Below are 13,743 nucleotides of genomic sequence, written 5' to 3'. Positions count from 1 at the left end.
ACATTAAATTGACATATTCAGCGATTGCAAGCCTTTTAGTACAAATTTCCTCTGTTTAACTTTTCTTCTACTCCATCTCAGAAAGGAAGCTGTGAGACCAACTTGAAAATGAGATCCGATCCTACCACATTTAATAGTAAAAATAACTATAGTTCATACTGCATTAAAATAACAAATAAACTTAGATTGTAGCAACGACTTCCAGATCAATCATCATTAACTTCTCAATATGCAGAAATGTGGCCATATATTGCTGAAAAGAAGTGAATACAACAATATTACTTTTTTATAAGCATTTTTTTTTATTATTCCCTAAATTTCGTAATGTCAAGTTCCCTTTGACCTCAACACTTCTTACCCATAACGCACCGCGGTCTTTCTCAGTGGAAAACATGGCGGCGAGGGCACCAGGTAAATGAATATCGTTCTTTATGATATTTCCACGTTTAAATTAACACACAACACATTGTGTTATGAATATATGGCTTGAAGCGTGTTATCATGAAGCGCACAACCTGCGTTGTGTTTGTTTGGTCTCACTGAATGTGTGTTTTGGAGCATTTGACTTGTGTGTGTCCTTTAGTGTCCCCATGCTAACTGATGCTAACGTTGTCGATTAGCTAAAGTTAGCTTAGCATAAGCAGCTGGTGCAAATTGAAATAAAATTGTAAGTATTTAGTTATATTACAACCAGACACTCCTGGTTTTGTCCCTTTACTGATAAACGTTTCTTCGTGGTTCTGTTATCGTCGGTGTCATGTTAAAAACATCTGTATTTGCACACCATCAATGTTTATTTCTAAGAGTCAGTGCTTGAGCTGTCATTCCAGTGTGCCTAAAGATGTTAGCTCACTATTTGATCTCAGATCGACAGGTTGTCTGCTGTTTGCCATCCAATGTTTAAAGTCTTTATCAGGTAATGCGATTTGAAAGGGCACAGAGTCAGCTAAGGTTTTTTACATGACAGAGATGTTTAGGTTTTACTCTTGTTTAGTGCAGAGAGTCACAAAATAACCTCTTCTTTCCTGACAGGAAATTAAAAATAACATAGGAAAAAAGGACTATCTGTGTCTATACTGTGAAGTATAAATTAGCAAATTAAAAATTAATTTTCCACCAGAGTTAATGGAAAGAAAAAAATACATTTGTACTACAGTAGTAGTAATATTTTGTTATTACGGGAACCATCTACTTCACGCCACATGTCCTAGTGATTTTTAAATTAGCTCCTTCTTAAAGTTTGTTTAAACTGTTCAAACTGACTGGTTCTGTCTGTGTCTTTTGTTGTATTCACAGCTCAGACAGGCAGGCTTCTGCTTGGATTCAGAAAATGGTACTACAACTTGTGTGGCTTCAACAAGCTTGGTAAGGCCAGATAATGTTTTATCAATGTTTTTATAACCCAACAATGGTGTTTAAAGAGAAAACATTATTGTGTAGCATTATATGTGTAGCATATGTCTTCTCTCACTGCTTTTCATGTTTTCTGTGTCAGGTTTAATGTATGAAGACACAATTTATGAGAATTCAGATGTGAAAGAGGCCCTGAAGAGGATTCCTGAGAATGTATACAATGATAGGATCTTCAGGATCAAGAGAGCCCTGGATCTCTCCATGAAGCATCAGATCCTCCCTAAAGACCAGTGGACGAAATATGAAGAGGTACACTGAACAAACCTGAGATTGTTTCTTTGTTCAGGATGGAAGTGGGGGAAAGATTAACTTGTTAACCACATATATCCTTGCTATCATTTCCCTTTAGGATTATGCCTACCTGAAACCATATGTGGATGAGGTGATCCGTGAGAGGAAAGAAAGAGAGGAGTGGATGAAGAAATAAGTGGACCCAAATCAAAGCTTTGAATTCTTGTCTTTAGTTGGTTGTCCCATGGTGTAATATGTAACATTAAATGTAACCTATATAAACAGCGCTCAATAAAAAAATTTTGGAAAATGTGCTAGTTTATTTTGCACTGAATTTGATTTATTGGTATGAGAGAATCAAACAATGAGTCCCATGTTGCATGATTTGTGTTGTTTACAAATCTAGTTATATACAGCAATTCAAACTATATAGACATACAGTGCACAATAGATACAGGTAACAAAATATCTTTATTTTTCTATTTACTGTAACAGCTACAGCAGCTATCTATATGCACTGCATGTTTCACTCGCTCAGTTTCTAAGTAAGCATTTGTCTTAGTTAAACATAAATCAGTTTTAATACTTGGCCAACTGTACCTTAACATAATTAAATCAAATGTGGCTATTTCATCTCGTATTGCTTAATAACAGCAAACGCTGTCTGCAGTGATCATTTCTGTAAGGTTCGTTGTGTAATTTTCGTTACACACATTCAATAGATCCATGTACATCTCTCATGTCTATTTACATGTAGGACACAGCAAATGTCATTAATTATCTTTCTGAGCCTGTGATCGCCTGTTTTCCACATCTGTTACAGTACCTATAAAGTTTCCAATGACACTGTTAAAAGATTTTAACATTGTCACTCCCAGTTCATTGCTAGTTTCATTAATTTCTGGATCATAGGCCCCCATGAGGGGTGTGCACACCCTCACACTCCCCTTACCAGCACCTTCCAGGATGCCCATCAGCTGCCCTCTGACCTTGTGAAACAAATCATTGTTGTAGGACAGTAATTCTGAATCATCAAGAGGATAAGTAACATCCTCCGAGTAACATTCACGTGGGACTGGTACCTCTATGTACTTTAACTTGGGAAAACTTGCAGATAGGATGGAGAATAACCTCAGTAGTGCTGCAGAGGTCAGAGGGTTCCCCAGGAGCTTGAGTTCCTCCAGCTCCTGACAACAAGCCAGAGCATTAGTGAAGGAGTCCATGTGTCCATCCTCTATGTTACATTCTTCAAGGGTCAGGCTGACCAATGTGGCTGAGCAACGGCTGAGCAGTTTATGGAAAGCGGCGGAGAAACCTCCAATGATGTCATGACCACTGATGTCTAGGCGGACCAGGGCCTCACTGTGGAGGCTGTTTGACAGGTATGTCATGTCCATGCGGTTCAGGCAACAGTTAGCCAACTCCAAACACTGCAGTGGAGTGATGAGGGGACTAGGCAAACAAACCAGGTAGAAGTTAAAAAAAATGTGGTCATTGGCAAAGGATGAGTAGTACTTGAGAATAATAGCTGCTTTTGCAATAAGATTCAATATTAAATGCTAAAACTTAAAAGAATAATTTGCTATTTGACTAATCCTCAGAAGAGTTAGCTGTCTGTCCTCATCAAAATAACTTAATACTGGGTTCATGTCATGAATTAACAACAGCAACAAAATTAACAACATGGATGTCAGAATTATATATTATATTATTATTAGTAGATTTCATGAAGCCACAAGGTCTCCTTGCTTGTTCACACAAATTAACAAACAACTCTTTTTATCTCTTCAGCTGCCATTTACTCACTGTAACAGTCTGCGCAGGTGTCCAGTGAGAGTGGAGAAACCAATGTAGAGCTCAGTCAGGCTGCTCAGCTGTGCCAGCAGATTGCCGATGGTGGCTAGTAGATCATCCTCATCAGACCCCAGCCTCCTAAAATCCAATGCCCCAGCTGGCAGAGTCAGAGACTGTAACTTGGGGAACTCCACCCTGGACAGCAGTACTTCCAGGTGAGTGGCCTCCAGTGGAACATTGTGGACCACCTCCAACTTTATGATGGACTCAGGCTCTGCTAGTCGTAGAACATAGAAGAGTTGCTTGAGAGCCAGGGAATCAGCCCGAAAACTAACAAAGCGAAGCTTGAGTGGACAGTAACGGAGGAGGAGGAAGGCCTGAGCCACCAGCTCATAGTTGCGGCCTGTGACAAAGCCATTCAGACGAACATCAACAGACGTTTCAAAGACGGACTGGGACACATTGTTGGACTGCATGGCCACTGTGGTTTCATAACACATTTGGGTGAGGAGCTGGGTTCGTGCCCATCGACCCAGGGTGGACTGGCAGGGGCAAGTTTGATGCTCAATGTCCTTTAGGGCTGTGAGGTCCACTGTGTGCAGGTTTTTTGCATAGGTTGTTGGAGGAGACAGCACATAATCCTTAAAAACAAGATACAAATATTGTAAAGTCTTGAGATGACATGATTATCTAGTCAGCCTACAATAATTTATGAAAACTTAGCAAGTAATAAGCCAGATATGCAATAAGTATAATAAGTATGCCATAGTTCAGACCATATAAGTACCTTCAAACCAGTCAGGATTGCCTCCAGACAAAGTCGGCAGGTACGGGAGGTGAGGTCCACCTGACAGTCCAGTGTCTTTCCCAGGAGTCTTTGTAGGTTGAGCTCAGGTAGAGGCCATGTCTGGACCAGTGCATGCAGCAGTGCAGACTGCTCATGGAGGTAGCAGGCCTTAAAGAGAAGCGGGTAGAGGTTGAAAGATACACAGTGGAGGGTTTCCAACGCACCGGGGCCGGTCTTGACAAAGCTTTCAGCAGCAAGGAATCGCAGTGACTTCATATTTTCACACGTTGTTGATATCAAAGGATTCGTTGAGGGAGCTGCTATCAAACAGCTCAGTGTCAGTGTTTTGCCTCCTCTGTGTCTGCTGATTTGTTCCTATCCTCTGTTGCTGTCTTTGTGGCGCTGGTAAGGCACGGGCAAGGCATGGGGGTCTCGTGGTAGGTAAGGGGGCTGAGGTTATTTATAGCAACAGCTGTCTCATGTCCCTCGTCAGGCATGGTGTCTATTTGCAACTTTCAATGAGAGATAAGTAGAAACAACATTTGAATGCCGCTGGGAAATGTGTCACAATTCACAGCACGTCTTTGTCAGGCATGAACTACACAAGCACTGCAAGAACTAAAGAAAACAATGAGAATAAAGAAATAATCCAACCTTTAGATATTATCTGCACAATATTTAATGCAATTCAGCAATTATTTTCTTATCTAGTGCTTTAATTTACATTTAAATATATACATTTTCATTCAAACTGATTTACAGAGAAAAGTATTTGCCACTCTCAAATTGCAACATGTGCTTGCAATGCATTATGGTCAATTGAGGCTTCTGTCCTTGATGACAAGCTTCTCTCATGATGTATTCTGATATATTTTGACATATATATAGTCACAACAAAGAATTGACCTTCCAAGATTTACAGTTTTTCATCTCACAGGACTTTGTTTTTATTACATAACTGAGCCTGTTTCCACCACACACTGACTATAATGTAAACGATGTGATTCAAAAACCTGCGGTGCTCCAGTAGGCCTCCTAAACTCAGTTCAGGTTGATTATTTCGTCTAAGACTAAAATGCATTTATGCAGGGGGGTAGTGGTGATGGTGGTGATGGTGGTGTTCATGGTGGTGATGGTGTTCATGTCTCTGGACCAGTCGGACACGGCAAGAAGGCTTAAGATTAGACAGATTTTCTCTATCTTCCCCAGGTGTGGATCTGAGGTGTGAGGCATCATCTTGTACCCTGGAGCGAAGTCTCTTGCTGTGGGAACGTTGGAGGAGACTGTGTGCTGGAGGCTGACACGGGTTCAAGTGGCACCACGAAGCAGGATGCTTGTAGGACTTTCGCTCTCCTCTGCACCTGTCATTCCTCACCTTACTTTTCAGGGAATGAAGGACAGAGATGCCTCTGGGAGAGCCAGAGAAGATGCAGTTACCATTTTCTACCACTGTGTGGGGCTGGACAGCAGCATGAGTTTGCTGTGTAGGTTCCTGAGATGATGACTCTGGAAAAAAAGATCAAATAATACTTCAATTTCTAGTGTGTGTTGAAAATAAAACAGTAGAAGTAGAGGAGAGGAGAGGTTTCTATACCTGTATTATCAAACTTAGAGGTATAGTTTTCAATGCCAGCTAGATCCAGATAGTGGTTCCTGCGCTCTATATTTTCATCCACGCAGTACAGTTTCCTTACTGGATTTCCTTCTTTTGGAGGTGTACTCTGCTCCATCTTCGCTGCTGTTTTCAGTAAGAAAGAGAGAGAAAATACCTAATTGCATTCATTTAAATCCCACTCCTCCGACAGAGGTACCAGTTTGGGCTCACTGCTGCTTTCATTCCTGTGTGCTGATCCCACACATGATATTTGTGGTTTCTGGAGCCAGAGTATAAATTTCATTTTACCTGACTGTGAGATCTTGTCTGGGCAAGCTGTGGGAGTTACAGCTAACCTGATCCTCAGTGGTGTGTGACCAGGCTGCTTGACTGATGCCTTTATAACCTCATACATAGAGTGTATCAGACTGGACATGTCCTGCAAAACACACAAATACAGACTATACAGAGATTCTTCATTTGAAATATCTTAATAATAAGCATGAAAGCAGCCTACCTCCTTTGTGACTTTGTTGCTGTTGTCAAAATTGTACAGTGTGAAGACCCACTCCTGCCGAGGGTCTTCCTCAGGCACCATGTTACACTCTGTGTCCTGTATGTACACATATGATCAGACCAAGTTTGACATTTCGCGTTCCCAGACAGCACATCTAGAGCTCCCATATAAACATGTCATGTCTTGCACAAAAACTCTTTAGCAGTTGAGGTTTTGTGGGCGTTGTGTTTGGGACTCCTTCTTAGCCGTCTGTTGCCATCGCTATGTGTTTGCCAGGCAACCAAGCGCAGAGTCCAGCGGGTCATTGTGCTTGGTTATGATTCCAGTCTTTATGCTAAGCTAAGCGAGCTATCTGTTATATGACATACATAAACATGACAGTGATACTGATCTTCTGAAAACTCACAGCAAAAAAGAACATATTAGCCTACTTTTTCCATAAATGCTAAAGTATTTATTTAACTGCACTAAAATCACAAGAATCATTAACATGAAGCTTTAAAAACAAGTCCTATAATCATCCAGACACAGTGGAATCACACCCATCTGGTACAAGTCATGATGGAGGCTTACACTTACTCCAGCATGGCTGTTCTTCTTCTTAATCCGTTCGTTGACCTGGATGTAGATGCTTTTGTCTGTTTCAGGTGTCCTCTTTAGTGGCGGAACCACTGAACAACACACAACGCTGAATGTCATTATTAGTTCAATGCAGAAACAGTTTGATGGTGGCTATAATCAATGCTGTGTTAACCTGCTGTGTCTTTATTATTAATTTATTCTGTGTTAAACTAAATGCTCAAACTGAGCTGTACATTCAAAGGCTGATACTTTCCCACACAAACATAAAACACATGTGAGTCATTTCACTATTTTCTTTTCCCCTGGGAAAGCTCATTAAACCATCTATAATACACAGACAGTGAACAATGTACTTATAATGCATGTAATGTTACACTCACCATTGCAGTTGCGGTTAAGGTCCGACCTGTTTTCTCTCAGTTCTACGTACAAGTTCTGTGAAATAAGTAACCGTGGTAAATAAACAGAGAGCACTCATGTACAAGAGGGAGAAGGAAAGAAGGGAGGAAGCAATTAAGTGATTTTCCTCAGTTGGATCTCCAGACCATCTGTGGTTTTCTGTACATCTTTCTAGAGAACTGTCACCAACTCCACCTCAATTATGCTCAACATACTCATATTATATTGGATCAAGCATAATCTTTATCCACTATCATCAATGTCTAGTTTTTTAATTTCCTCATATTTTATATTATTAGTAAAAAACAAGAGATGACTAGATGCACCATGGAGGCATGTGTTATCTCTGTGTTACACTGATGCCTGGGCAGATGCAGATGAGCAACAAAGGGGAAGATTAGATGAATGCTAACCCTCATTCACACACACACAACTCATCTAATCTCCCCACACCCTCTTCTCTTTGCCCGCCACGCTCTGCCTGCTGTGAGGCTTTGATGCTGGGTTCAATTTACAGTGAAGGAGGGCAGGTGGGGGTGGAAGAGGGATGATGCAGGTACCATAACTGTTTCCACCTGGTACAGTCTCCTTCCTTGTCTGTTGCACACCCGCATTACACAACATACAGACATTCATGTATCCATCCTAATATCACAGTGGTTCAAGTGTTGACAGAGAAACAAGATGCCTGGCAGTGGGTCCAACCATGGACACTGTGGGTATGTGGTCTGTGCCTAAGCCATTAAACCACCAGAGCGCAACATCTGAACACGACACCAAGACGACAGCCGGTCATGCAGGTTTTAGAAAACCAGGAATTACTGGGTCATAACTTAGAATTTTCTCCCTAGTATAATCAAAATATCTTTAAACACCTGATAAAGGTGTAAACAGAAACAAACAACAAACTGATGATTGGAAAAAACGTTTTGCCAGAGCTTGGAAGTGAAACTAACCACTCCTAGTTCTGGCACATGAAGATATTAAAACTTGATCGTTACGTTTGCGCTTATGTTACAATATTGACCTTATGTCTGTGGACACTTTGCACACACATGCACACACACACACACACACACACACACACAGAGATCATAGCAAAGTAAACAGGTTTGTGTTTCTTTAGAAAGTGAAGTTGTCGACGCCTGAGAATGAGTCACTGGTATTTGACAGGTAAGTATGTAAATAGTAAGTTGATGTGTCTGTGTCCAGTTTTTACCCACACCCCATTTTTTCCTTTCACTTACTTCAGAAATACACAAAAATGTATGTGTTAGATGCAAGACGCAGTAATACCAAGGATGCAAAATGTTACACTAAATGATCTAAAATGTTTTCTTTGCCATTTGCAGTTTACAGCAGCAGTGTCATGGAGTATGGAAAATCTAATCGCAGGAAGCGCCCTACCATTAACAAGCTCAGAAACTCCACCGCAGCCCTTTAAACAACTTGGCAGAGACGACGCCTTTTTCCAAACTGTAGAACTTCCCAGAACTTTCGTATAGCATGGCACAGACATAACACTTAACAACAAAAGTGGTGGCAGCTCACACCAAATCTCATGACTGAAACGTGTTGAAAAAAGCGTTACTGGCACGCTGCTTGTTCTAATCTTATTTTACTTGAGATTACTGAATAAGTCAATTTACTGTTCCTAGAAACCCTGTGATCCTTGGTGGCATATAAAACAGCTCTGATTCATTTATTACCACAAAATCTGGTTAAATCAAATTAAATCAGTCTTTTTGTAGTCATCTGGAGAGTATGTGACCATGAACAGTGTTTACAGTCTTTCATAAAATGAAATGAAGACTAAAACACTCTTTTTCAGTTACCCAGCCCCGAATCTGACTGCTTCATTACTGTTAACAGTCTACATGTGATGCCGTCTACTCAAACAGCCACCTCTCTCCACACTTCATCTACAGCTCCAAACACCTCTCCCCACATCTTTTTCCTCTCTCCCCACCCTCACAGTCTGTCTGGCTGGAGAAGGAAAGCAGTACCAGATGTGGAGATTTTTTCAGTGCAGCCCCGTATAAAGAGTTTGCTGTTTGGAAGGGGTGGTCGTGTTGCACTTCACAGACTTGGAAGTCTCTTTATAGGGATGGAGGAGGAAGGGAGGAAGAATAAATATACGACTACCTCCAAACACCTTTTATATCTCTTGGATGTGAAATGAGCAAATAACGTTTGTCCCAAAGACTGGCTTCCCTGAGATGAAGCTGATACCACTGCAAGAAAGCTGTGCTGTTGTGTTGTCTTGTTTTTCTGTAGTGTGGAAACAGATCTCCCTGAGTTTAGTGTACAGCTCCCGCTGGAGAGAAAAACAAGCCGTAATATTGCCCAACATCACTAATTCACCTCAACTGGATTGAACATATGAGGAAAAACTGGTCCCTCTATGATGTTGATAATATCACTAGAACTGCAGGCGCTAAATTATTAGTGTCTTATTATTAACAAAGTTAATAATTATAATATTATTGAAATATTAAACCTCTGCCTAAGATTACTGTTTAATCCAAATGAAGTGTCTATCCTGTAATCCATCAACATCAAGTATTTAGTAGAGTTTAATTTGTCTGAGTTTCTCTGATATGTCTGATGTATAGGATCAATGTGTTATTTTTTAATATATAGTTTTACCTCTATCTATATACTTGTTAGGCCAACTATATATAATTTATTACTAACTTCATAAAAAATGTAAATTTTCTTTTTACCTCTGTTAGTTTGCTTTTGTGGATGTGCTCTAATTCCTTCTGACAGGTCAGCACATTGGAAGTCAAACTACCACCTGCAAAACACAATAAATATGTAAACACACACACAAATATTGCTTGAGCACATGTACAAATCGTATCGGATGTTTCCCACATTTTACCTTCAGGGCTCTGTCTGCGTTTCGAAGCTGTCCAAATAATGAGAGAAGAGTGAACGCTTGTAAAAAGCTGCAGAAATAAACTCAACACGGGGTTAATTTCATGTAAGAGCTCACCTAGTTTGGACTGGAATTTGCCCATAGTCCTTCCTGTTCATTTGATCAAGAAAAGTTCATGTTGTCCAAACAATGTGCAAAAAATAACTTTAGTGAAACATCCATTTCCTCTCTGAAGCACCGAGACTCTTTGGCACAGAAGAGCTGAAGCTCGACAGTTTGACAGGGGTGTTTGTCCAAGAGTATAGAAGCAGAGCGAGAGGATTCACGTCTGACTACTTCCGTGTTCGGTTGAAGGCTGAGTGGGACCTGAAGTAGGTCGCTCTGTGTTTAGTTTCTGCTCGCAAAACAACTTATTGTTGTAAGACTTATTATAATCTAGTAAAAATACTAGGAGTTAAGTTTTGTTCACTTAAATAACGTTGTAATATATTTTTCTATCGCGTCTGTGCATTTACTCGCTCTTTAGTATTGAATGCACCACTATCCTCAGTAAGACGTATCCTGGCATGGCACTGACCGCTCACTCATTTTGCTTAAATGAAACATGAGTCGGTAGTGCAGAAGTTGCAGGACCTGTTTCGGTGAAATCTTCATTGTCTGAATGGTCCGAATTCTATATTCAGGTGAAGGTTATGTCTTTGCCACAAGTTTGGTGTTTCCCACATCACTGACTTTAAAGAAGTCTAACACAGCTACACTTGAACTGACACAACAACAGATTTTGAATTTCTTTCAGTAACAAATATTCAACTGTAGAGTATAAAATATATCTCTTACATATGCTATGCCAGAACATCTTTAGGACTCCACACTTCTAATAATAATATAGGCTATTATATAAATTAGAATATTCACAGTTTACTCCACAAAATGTAAACATAAATTTAATAATACGTATAAAAAATAGCAGTGCCGGACAGAATACATTTTATTTTTTTTAACAATTGCAATGAAAAAAACCTAGTGGTGAAGTTTTTTTTGCTGTTTATTACTAAATACAAAAGTAATATTCAAATGATGCAGCCATTATAAACAACTTGTTTGAAATGTAGTTACACATAGTTTCTTATGTACCAAATAACAGCTCATCCTCAATCTGAAGTAGTCACTATGGTTAACAACCATATTTGTTTCCAATATATTACATAAATGTACAAATGTCTGTTTAAAAGCAACAGACCAAGTCCACATCAGAGTCCTGTTAGCTGCTGCCACCCACAGATTCTTTGACCGTGAGTGCTGGTGTGGGTCCTATGTGAGTCCAGATGTAGCCCTTTTCTGGTCGGATGGGGATGGTAGGAAACGGAGAGCTCCGTGACTTGAAATATTCAGAGGGAGCGTGACACACAAACTCCAGGTACTCCATTTTTCTAGGCAGATCCTCTTCAGGACCTGGAAGAAACATATATTTCTTAACTTGCCACATACAGTATATAGCTTAAAATTGGCGCAATTCTGATTTCCCATTACTCACCAAGAATATATGTGCTGGGATCAAAATGGTCCTTTGGGCTGGCCTGGGTGGGGATTAACCAGGTCAATGCTGCACTCTTTTCACAGTACTGGTCCTGCACAAAGCCCCGAATCTGAGCATAATACGGCTTCCCGTCATCTTCATCTATTACTTTGATCACATCTCCTGTCTGGTAGTAAACACCCTGTGGATACAAACAATAAGAGTAAGGAAGACTACAGCCAGGCTCCTTCACATGTATAAAAGGATAAAAGTTCAGCATCATAGTGTAGTTGATATAGTGTAACTAGATGTAGAAATGCTGAAAACAGATAGGAAGATGCAAAAACTGCGTACAGGACATTATCAGTAATACAAAACTGAAAGATGACATTATGTTTGCTTGGTAAGAACGCCGTACCTTATGAAACACTGATTCTGATGTTATTATTGTTGCAACAGATTCAGGGGCTTTGATTGGCTGAGGAAAAAGATCAAGGTAAATAAATTCATTTATAGTACACTACAATAACATGAGAAACAATGAAATTTGCAAATCAAATTCATGTCAAACTTACATTTTTTAACTTAAATATGTGTCTTCTTCCCTTTCCCTTTGTTGACACTTTCTTCTCAGATGCTGGTGCTTTGTACTTGGTGCTTCTGAGCCTCGCAGACCTCCTGTGAATCTCCTGCTTCGACTGAAGACAAAAACAACATGTACAAGGTATTTTGCAGCAGTTCACCATGCTTTGCGCAGCAGCCTCTATAAATTACAATCCACCTAATACAGCATCTCTTAGGCTGCAACTCTTTATTATTATTTTAATGAGTATTGTTTGAGTCTGAGAAATCAGAAAAATAAAAGCGCTAAATCATATTGTTCCAGGACCTGAGGAAGGCTTGCTTTAGCTGAACTATCACCCCACCAAAAAAAAAAAAAGACCTTTATTATGTTTATAGTTAAATTACATATTACTTGAAGATCCGAATGTCAGCGACATAAACAACAGTCTCTAAAAGATGGAAATTAGAAAATCCACTTATAAATGCAACACTAATAACACCAGATTTGTTATACTGAGTATTTTTATTATTATTCTTCATAGGACATGAAGCTGCTCTATGATTTGTTATCATCACTTCACTACAGTCTTCTCCTCTGCTGTTCAGATTAAAGAGGTAACTACTAAATTCAACTGAATTGAACTATTAGACCAGAAGCAACATTTGAAGATGTTTTATTTTGGAGTAGGAGCATCTTTAAAAACATCACAAAATATAAGTGTACCGGCAACAAACAGCCCATGTTTACAAACATTACACAGATGAACTGACCTGCTTGCCTCCGCCATTGCTGGGCTGAGTGTTGGAGGAGATGGAGGGTCCTGATGCTCCGCCGCCGGTGCTCTTTCCTGTGCAGTTGTTGCACAGGATTTCTCCCTGGTTTCCTTTCTTCCACATCGACGAAGAATTCGTCTTGCAGACAGCGCAGCATGGTTTCAAACCCAGCGGCATCGTTAATTGTCAGAAAATGACGAAGAAATAAACAATGAGGAGAAGCGGCTCACTCGACTCCTGCTAACAGTTTATCTAAATTAGACTGGTGCTGGTGTGACTCCAGCAAATGACACCAACAAACACACGGATATTTTCTCTGCACAACAGACAGACTTTGGAAAGATGGCTATGACATTAGACTACTGACAATAACAATCACAACACTAAATAGAAACCTGGACTGTTTGAGAAGACAAATCACCGCCATTGTAGCGCCACTGTTTCTTCTTCTGCGCTGGCGTTTGACATCCACTCTTCTTCTGTGGTAGTTCTGAATCGCTTTAGCGCCCCCGCTGGACTGGAGGACACTGAATGAATTGAAATGGTAGAGTTTGGAAATTATTTACTTTGTACTTTTGCACTTCTGCACCTGCGATTGTGGTTGACCCTGTTAAATTGTTTTGTTATTGGTATTGATTTTAAGCTCCTTACTGGATTGTTTTAGGTATTTCTCCCTACTGGTTAAAAT

The 13,743-nt window shown here is 40.0% G+C and overlaps 4 protein-coding genes across 5 annotated transcripts; 1 reads left to right on the top strand and 3 right to left on the bottom strand.

Annotated features, from left to right (window-relative positions):
• The first annotated feature begins 355 nt into the window (after positions 1 to 355).
• LOC113154643 (cytochrome b-c1 complex subunit 7) lies at positions 356 to 1,956 on the top strand. Its single transcript, XM_026348951.1, has 4 exons — positions 356 to 411; positions 1,297 to 1,365; positions 1,496 to 1,662; positions 1,763 to 1,956. Exons 1-4 carry the CDS (start codon positions 393 to 395, stop codon positions 1,838 to 1,840), a joined length of 333 nt encoding a protein of 110 aa, XP_026204736.1. The 5' UTR covers positions 356 to 392; the 3' UTR covers positions 1,841 to 1,956.
• Positions 1,957 to 2,090: 134 nt separating this feature from the next.
• Positions 2,091 to 4,795, bottom strand: lrrc14b (leucine rich repeat containing 14B). Its single transcript, XM_026348948.1, has 3 exons — positions 4,226 to 4,795; positions 3,451 to 4,079; positions 2,091 to 3,096 (listed from the first exon to the last, which is right to left on the bottom strand). The coding sequence occupies exons 1-3, from the start codon at positions 4,499 to 4,501 to the stop codon at positions 2,418 to 2,420; spliced, it is 1,584 nt and encodes a 527-aa protein (XP_026204733.1). The 5' UTR covers positions 4,502 to 4,795; the 3' UTR covers positions 2,091 to 2,417.
• Positions 4,796 to 4,886: 91 nt separating this feature from the next.
• LOC113154642 (protein naked cuticle homolog 2-like) lies at positions 4,887 to 10,471 on the bottom strand. 2 transcript variants are annotated; one of them, XM_026348949.1, is made up of 9 exons: positions 10,319 to 10,471; positions 10,205 to 10,231; positions 10,044 to 10,117; positions 7,299 to 7,353; positions 6,910 to 7,007; positions 6,337 to 6,432; positions 6,129 to 6,258; positions 5,820 to 5,963; positions 4,887 to 5,731 (listed from the first exon to the last, which is right to left on the bottom strand). In XM_026348949.1, the coding sequence occupies exons 1-9, from the start codon at positions 10,341 to 10,343 to the stop codon at positions 5,307 to 5,309; spliced, it is 1,074 nt and encodes a 357-aa protein (XP_026204734.1). In that variant the 5' UTR covers positions 10,344 to 10,471; the 3' UTR covers positions 4,887 to 5,306. The 2 variants fall into 2 exon arrangements, with proteins under 2 accessions (XP_026204734.1, XP_026204735.1); XM_026348950.1 differs by having other exon boundaries at positions 6,916 to 7,007; positions 10,319 to 10,469.
• A 757-nt stretch (positions 10,472 to 11,228) lies between these two features.
• Positions 11,229 to 13,528, bottom strand: gatad1 (GATA zinc finger domain containing 1). Its single transcript, XM_026346947.1, has 5 exons — positions 13,053 to 13,528; positions 12,293 to 12,415; positions 12,136 to 12,195; positions 11,736 to 11,919; positions 11,229 to 11,653 (listed from the first exon to the last, which is right to left on the bottom strand). The coding sequence occupies exons 1-5, from the start codon at positions 13,230 to 13,232 to the stop codon at positions 11,463 to 11,465; spliced, it is 738 nt and encodes a 245-aa protein (XP_026202732.1). The 5' UTR covers positions 13,233 to 13,528; the 3' UTR covers positions 11,229 to 11,462.
• Between the last annotated feature and the right edge of the window lie 215 nt (positions 13,529 to 13,743).

The sequence above is a fragment of the Anabas testudineus genome, chromosome 11, assembly GCF_900324465.2.
Source record: "Anabas testudineus chromosome 11, fAnaTes1.2, whole genome shotgun sequence".
NCBI classification, from domain to species: Eukaryota; Metazoa; Chordata; class Actinopteri; order Anabantiformes; family Anabantidae; genus Anabas; species Anabas testudineus.
Note: the sequence above shows the minus strand (reverse complement) of the source record. Positions and strands in the feature narration are given on the sequence as shown.

Bases quoted from the DNA above. Each gene is read 5' to 3' on its own strand.
- LOC113154643 (XM_026348951.1), top strand. The intron at 1,366-1,495 runs GTAAGGCCAGAT...TTTCTGTGTCAG, and splicing joins GTGTGGCTTCAACAAGCTTG to GTTTAATGTATGAAGACACA. The intron at 1,663-1,762 runs GTACACTGAACA...ATTTCCCTTTAG, and splicing joins AGTGGACGAAATATGAAGAG to GATTATGCCTACCTGAAACC.
- lrrc14b (XM_026348948.1), bottom strand. From the start codon at position 4,501: ATGAAGTCACTGCGATTCCTTGCTGCTGAAAGCTTTGTCAAGACCGGC. The intron at 4,080-4,225 runs GTACTTATATGG...CTTGTTTTTAAG, and splicing joins CAATCCTGACTGGTTTGAAG to GATTATGTGCTGTCTCCTCC. The intron at 3,097-3,450 runs GTGAGTAAATGG...TTGTTTGCCTAG, and splicing joins CACCTGCGCAGACTGTTACA to TCCCCTCATCACTCCACTGC.
- LOC113154642 (XM_026348949.1), bottom strand. From the start codon at position 10,343: ATGGGCAAATTCCAGTCCAAACTAG. The intron at 7,008-7,298 runs GTGAGTGTAACA...TGTGTTGTTCAG, and splicing joins CCTTAACCGCAACTGCAATG to TGGTTCCGCCACTAAAGAGG. The intron at 5,732-5,819 runs GTATAGAAACCT...CTTTTTTTCCAG, and splicing joins CTCTAAGTTTGATAATACAG to AGTCATCATCTCAGGAACCT.
- gatad1 (XM_026346947.1), bottom strand. From the start codon at position 13,232: ATGCCGCTGGGTTTGAAACCATGCTGCGCTGTCTGCAAGACGAATTCT. The intron at 12,196-12,292 runs GTAAGTTTGACA...CTTTTTCCTCAG, and splicing joins ACATATTTAAGTTAAAAAAT to CCAATCAAAGCCCCTGAATC. The intron at 11,654-11,735 runs GTGAGTAATGGG...TGTTTCTTCCAG, and splicing joins TCCCAGCACATATATTCTTG to GTCCTGAAGAGGATCTGCCT.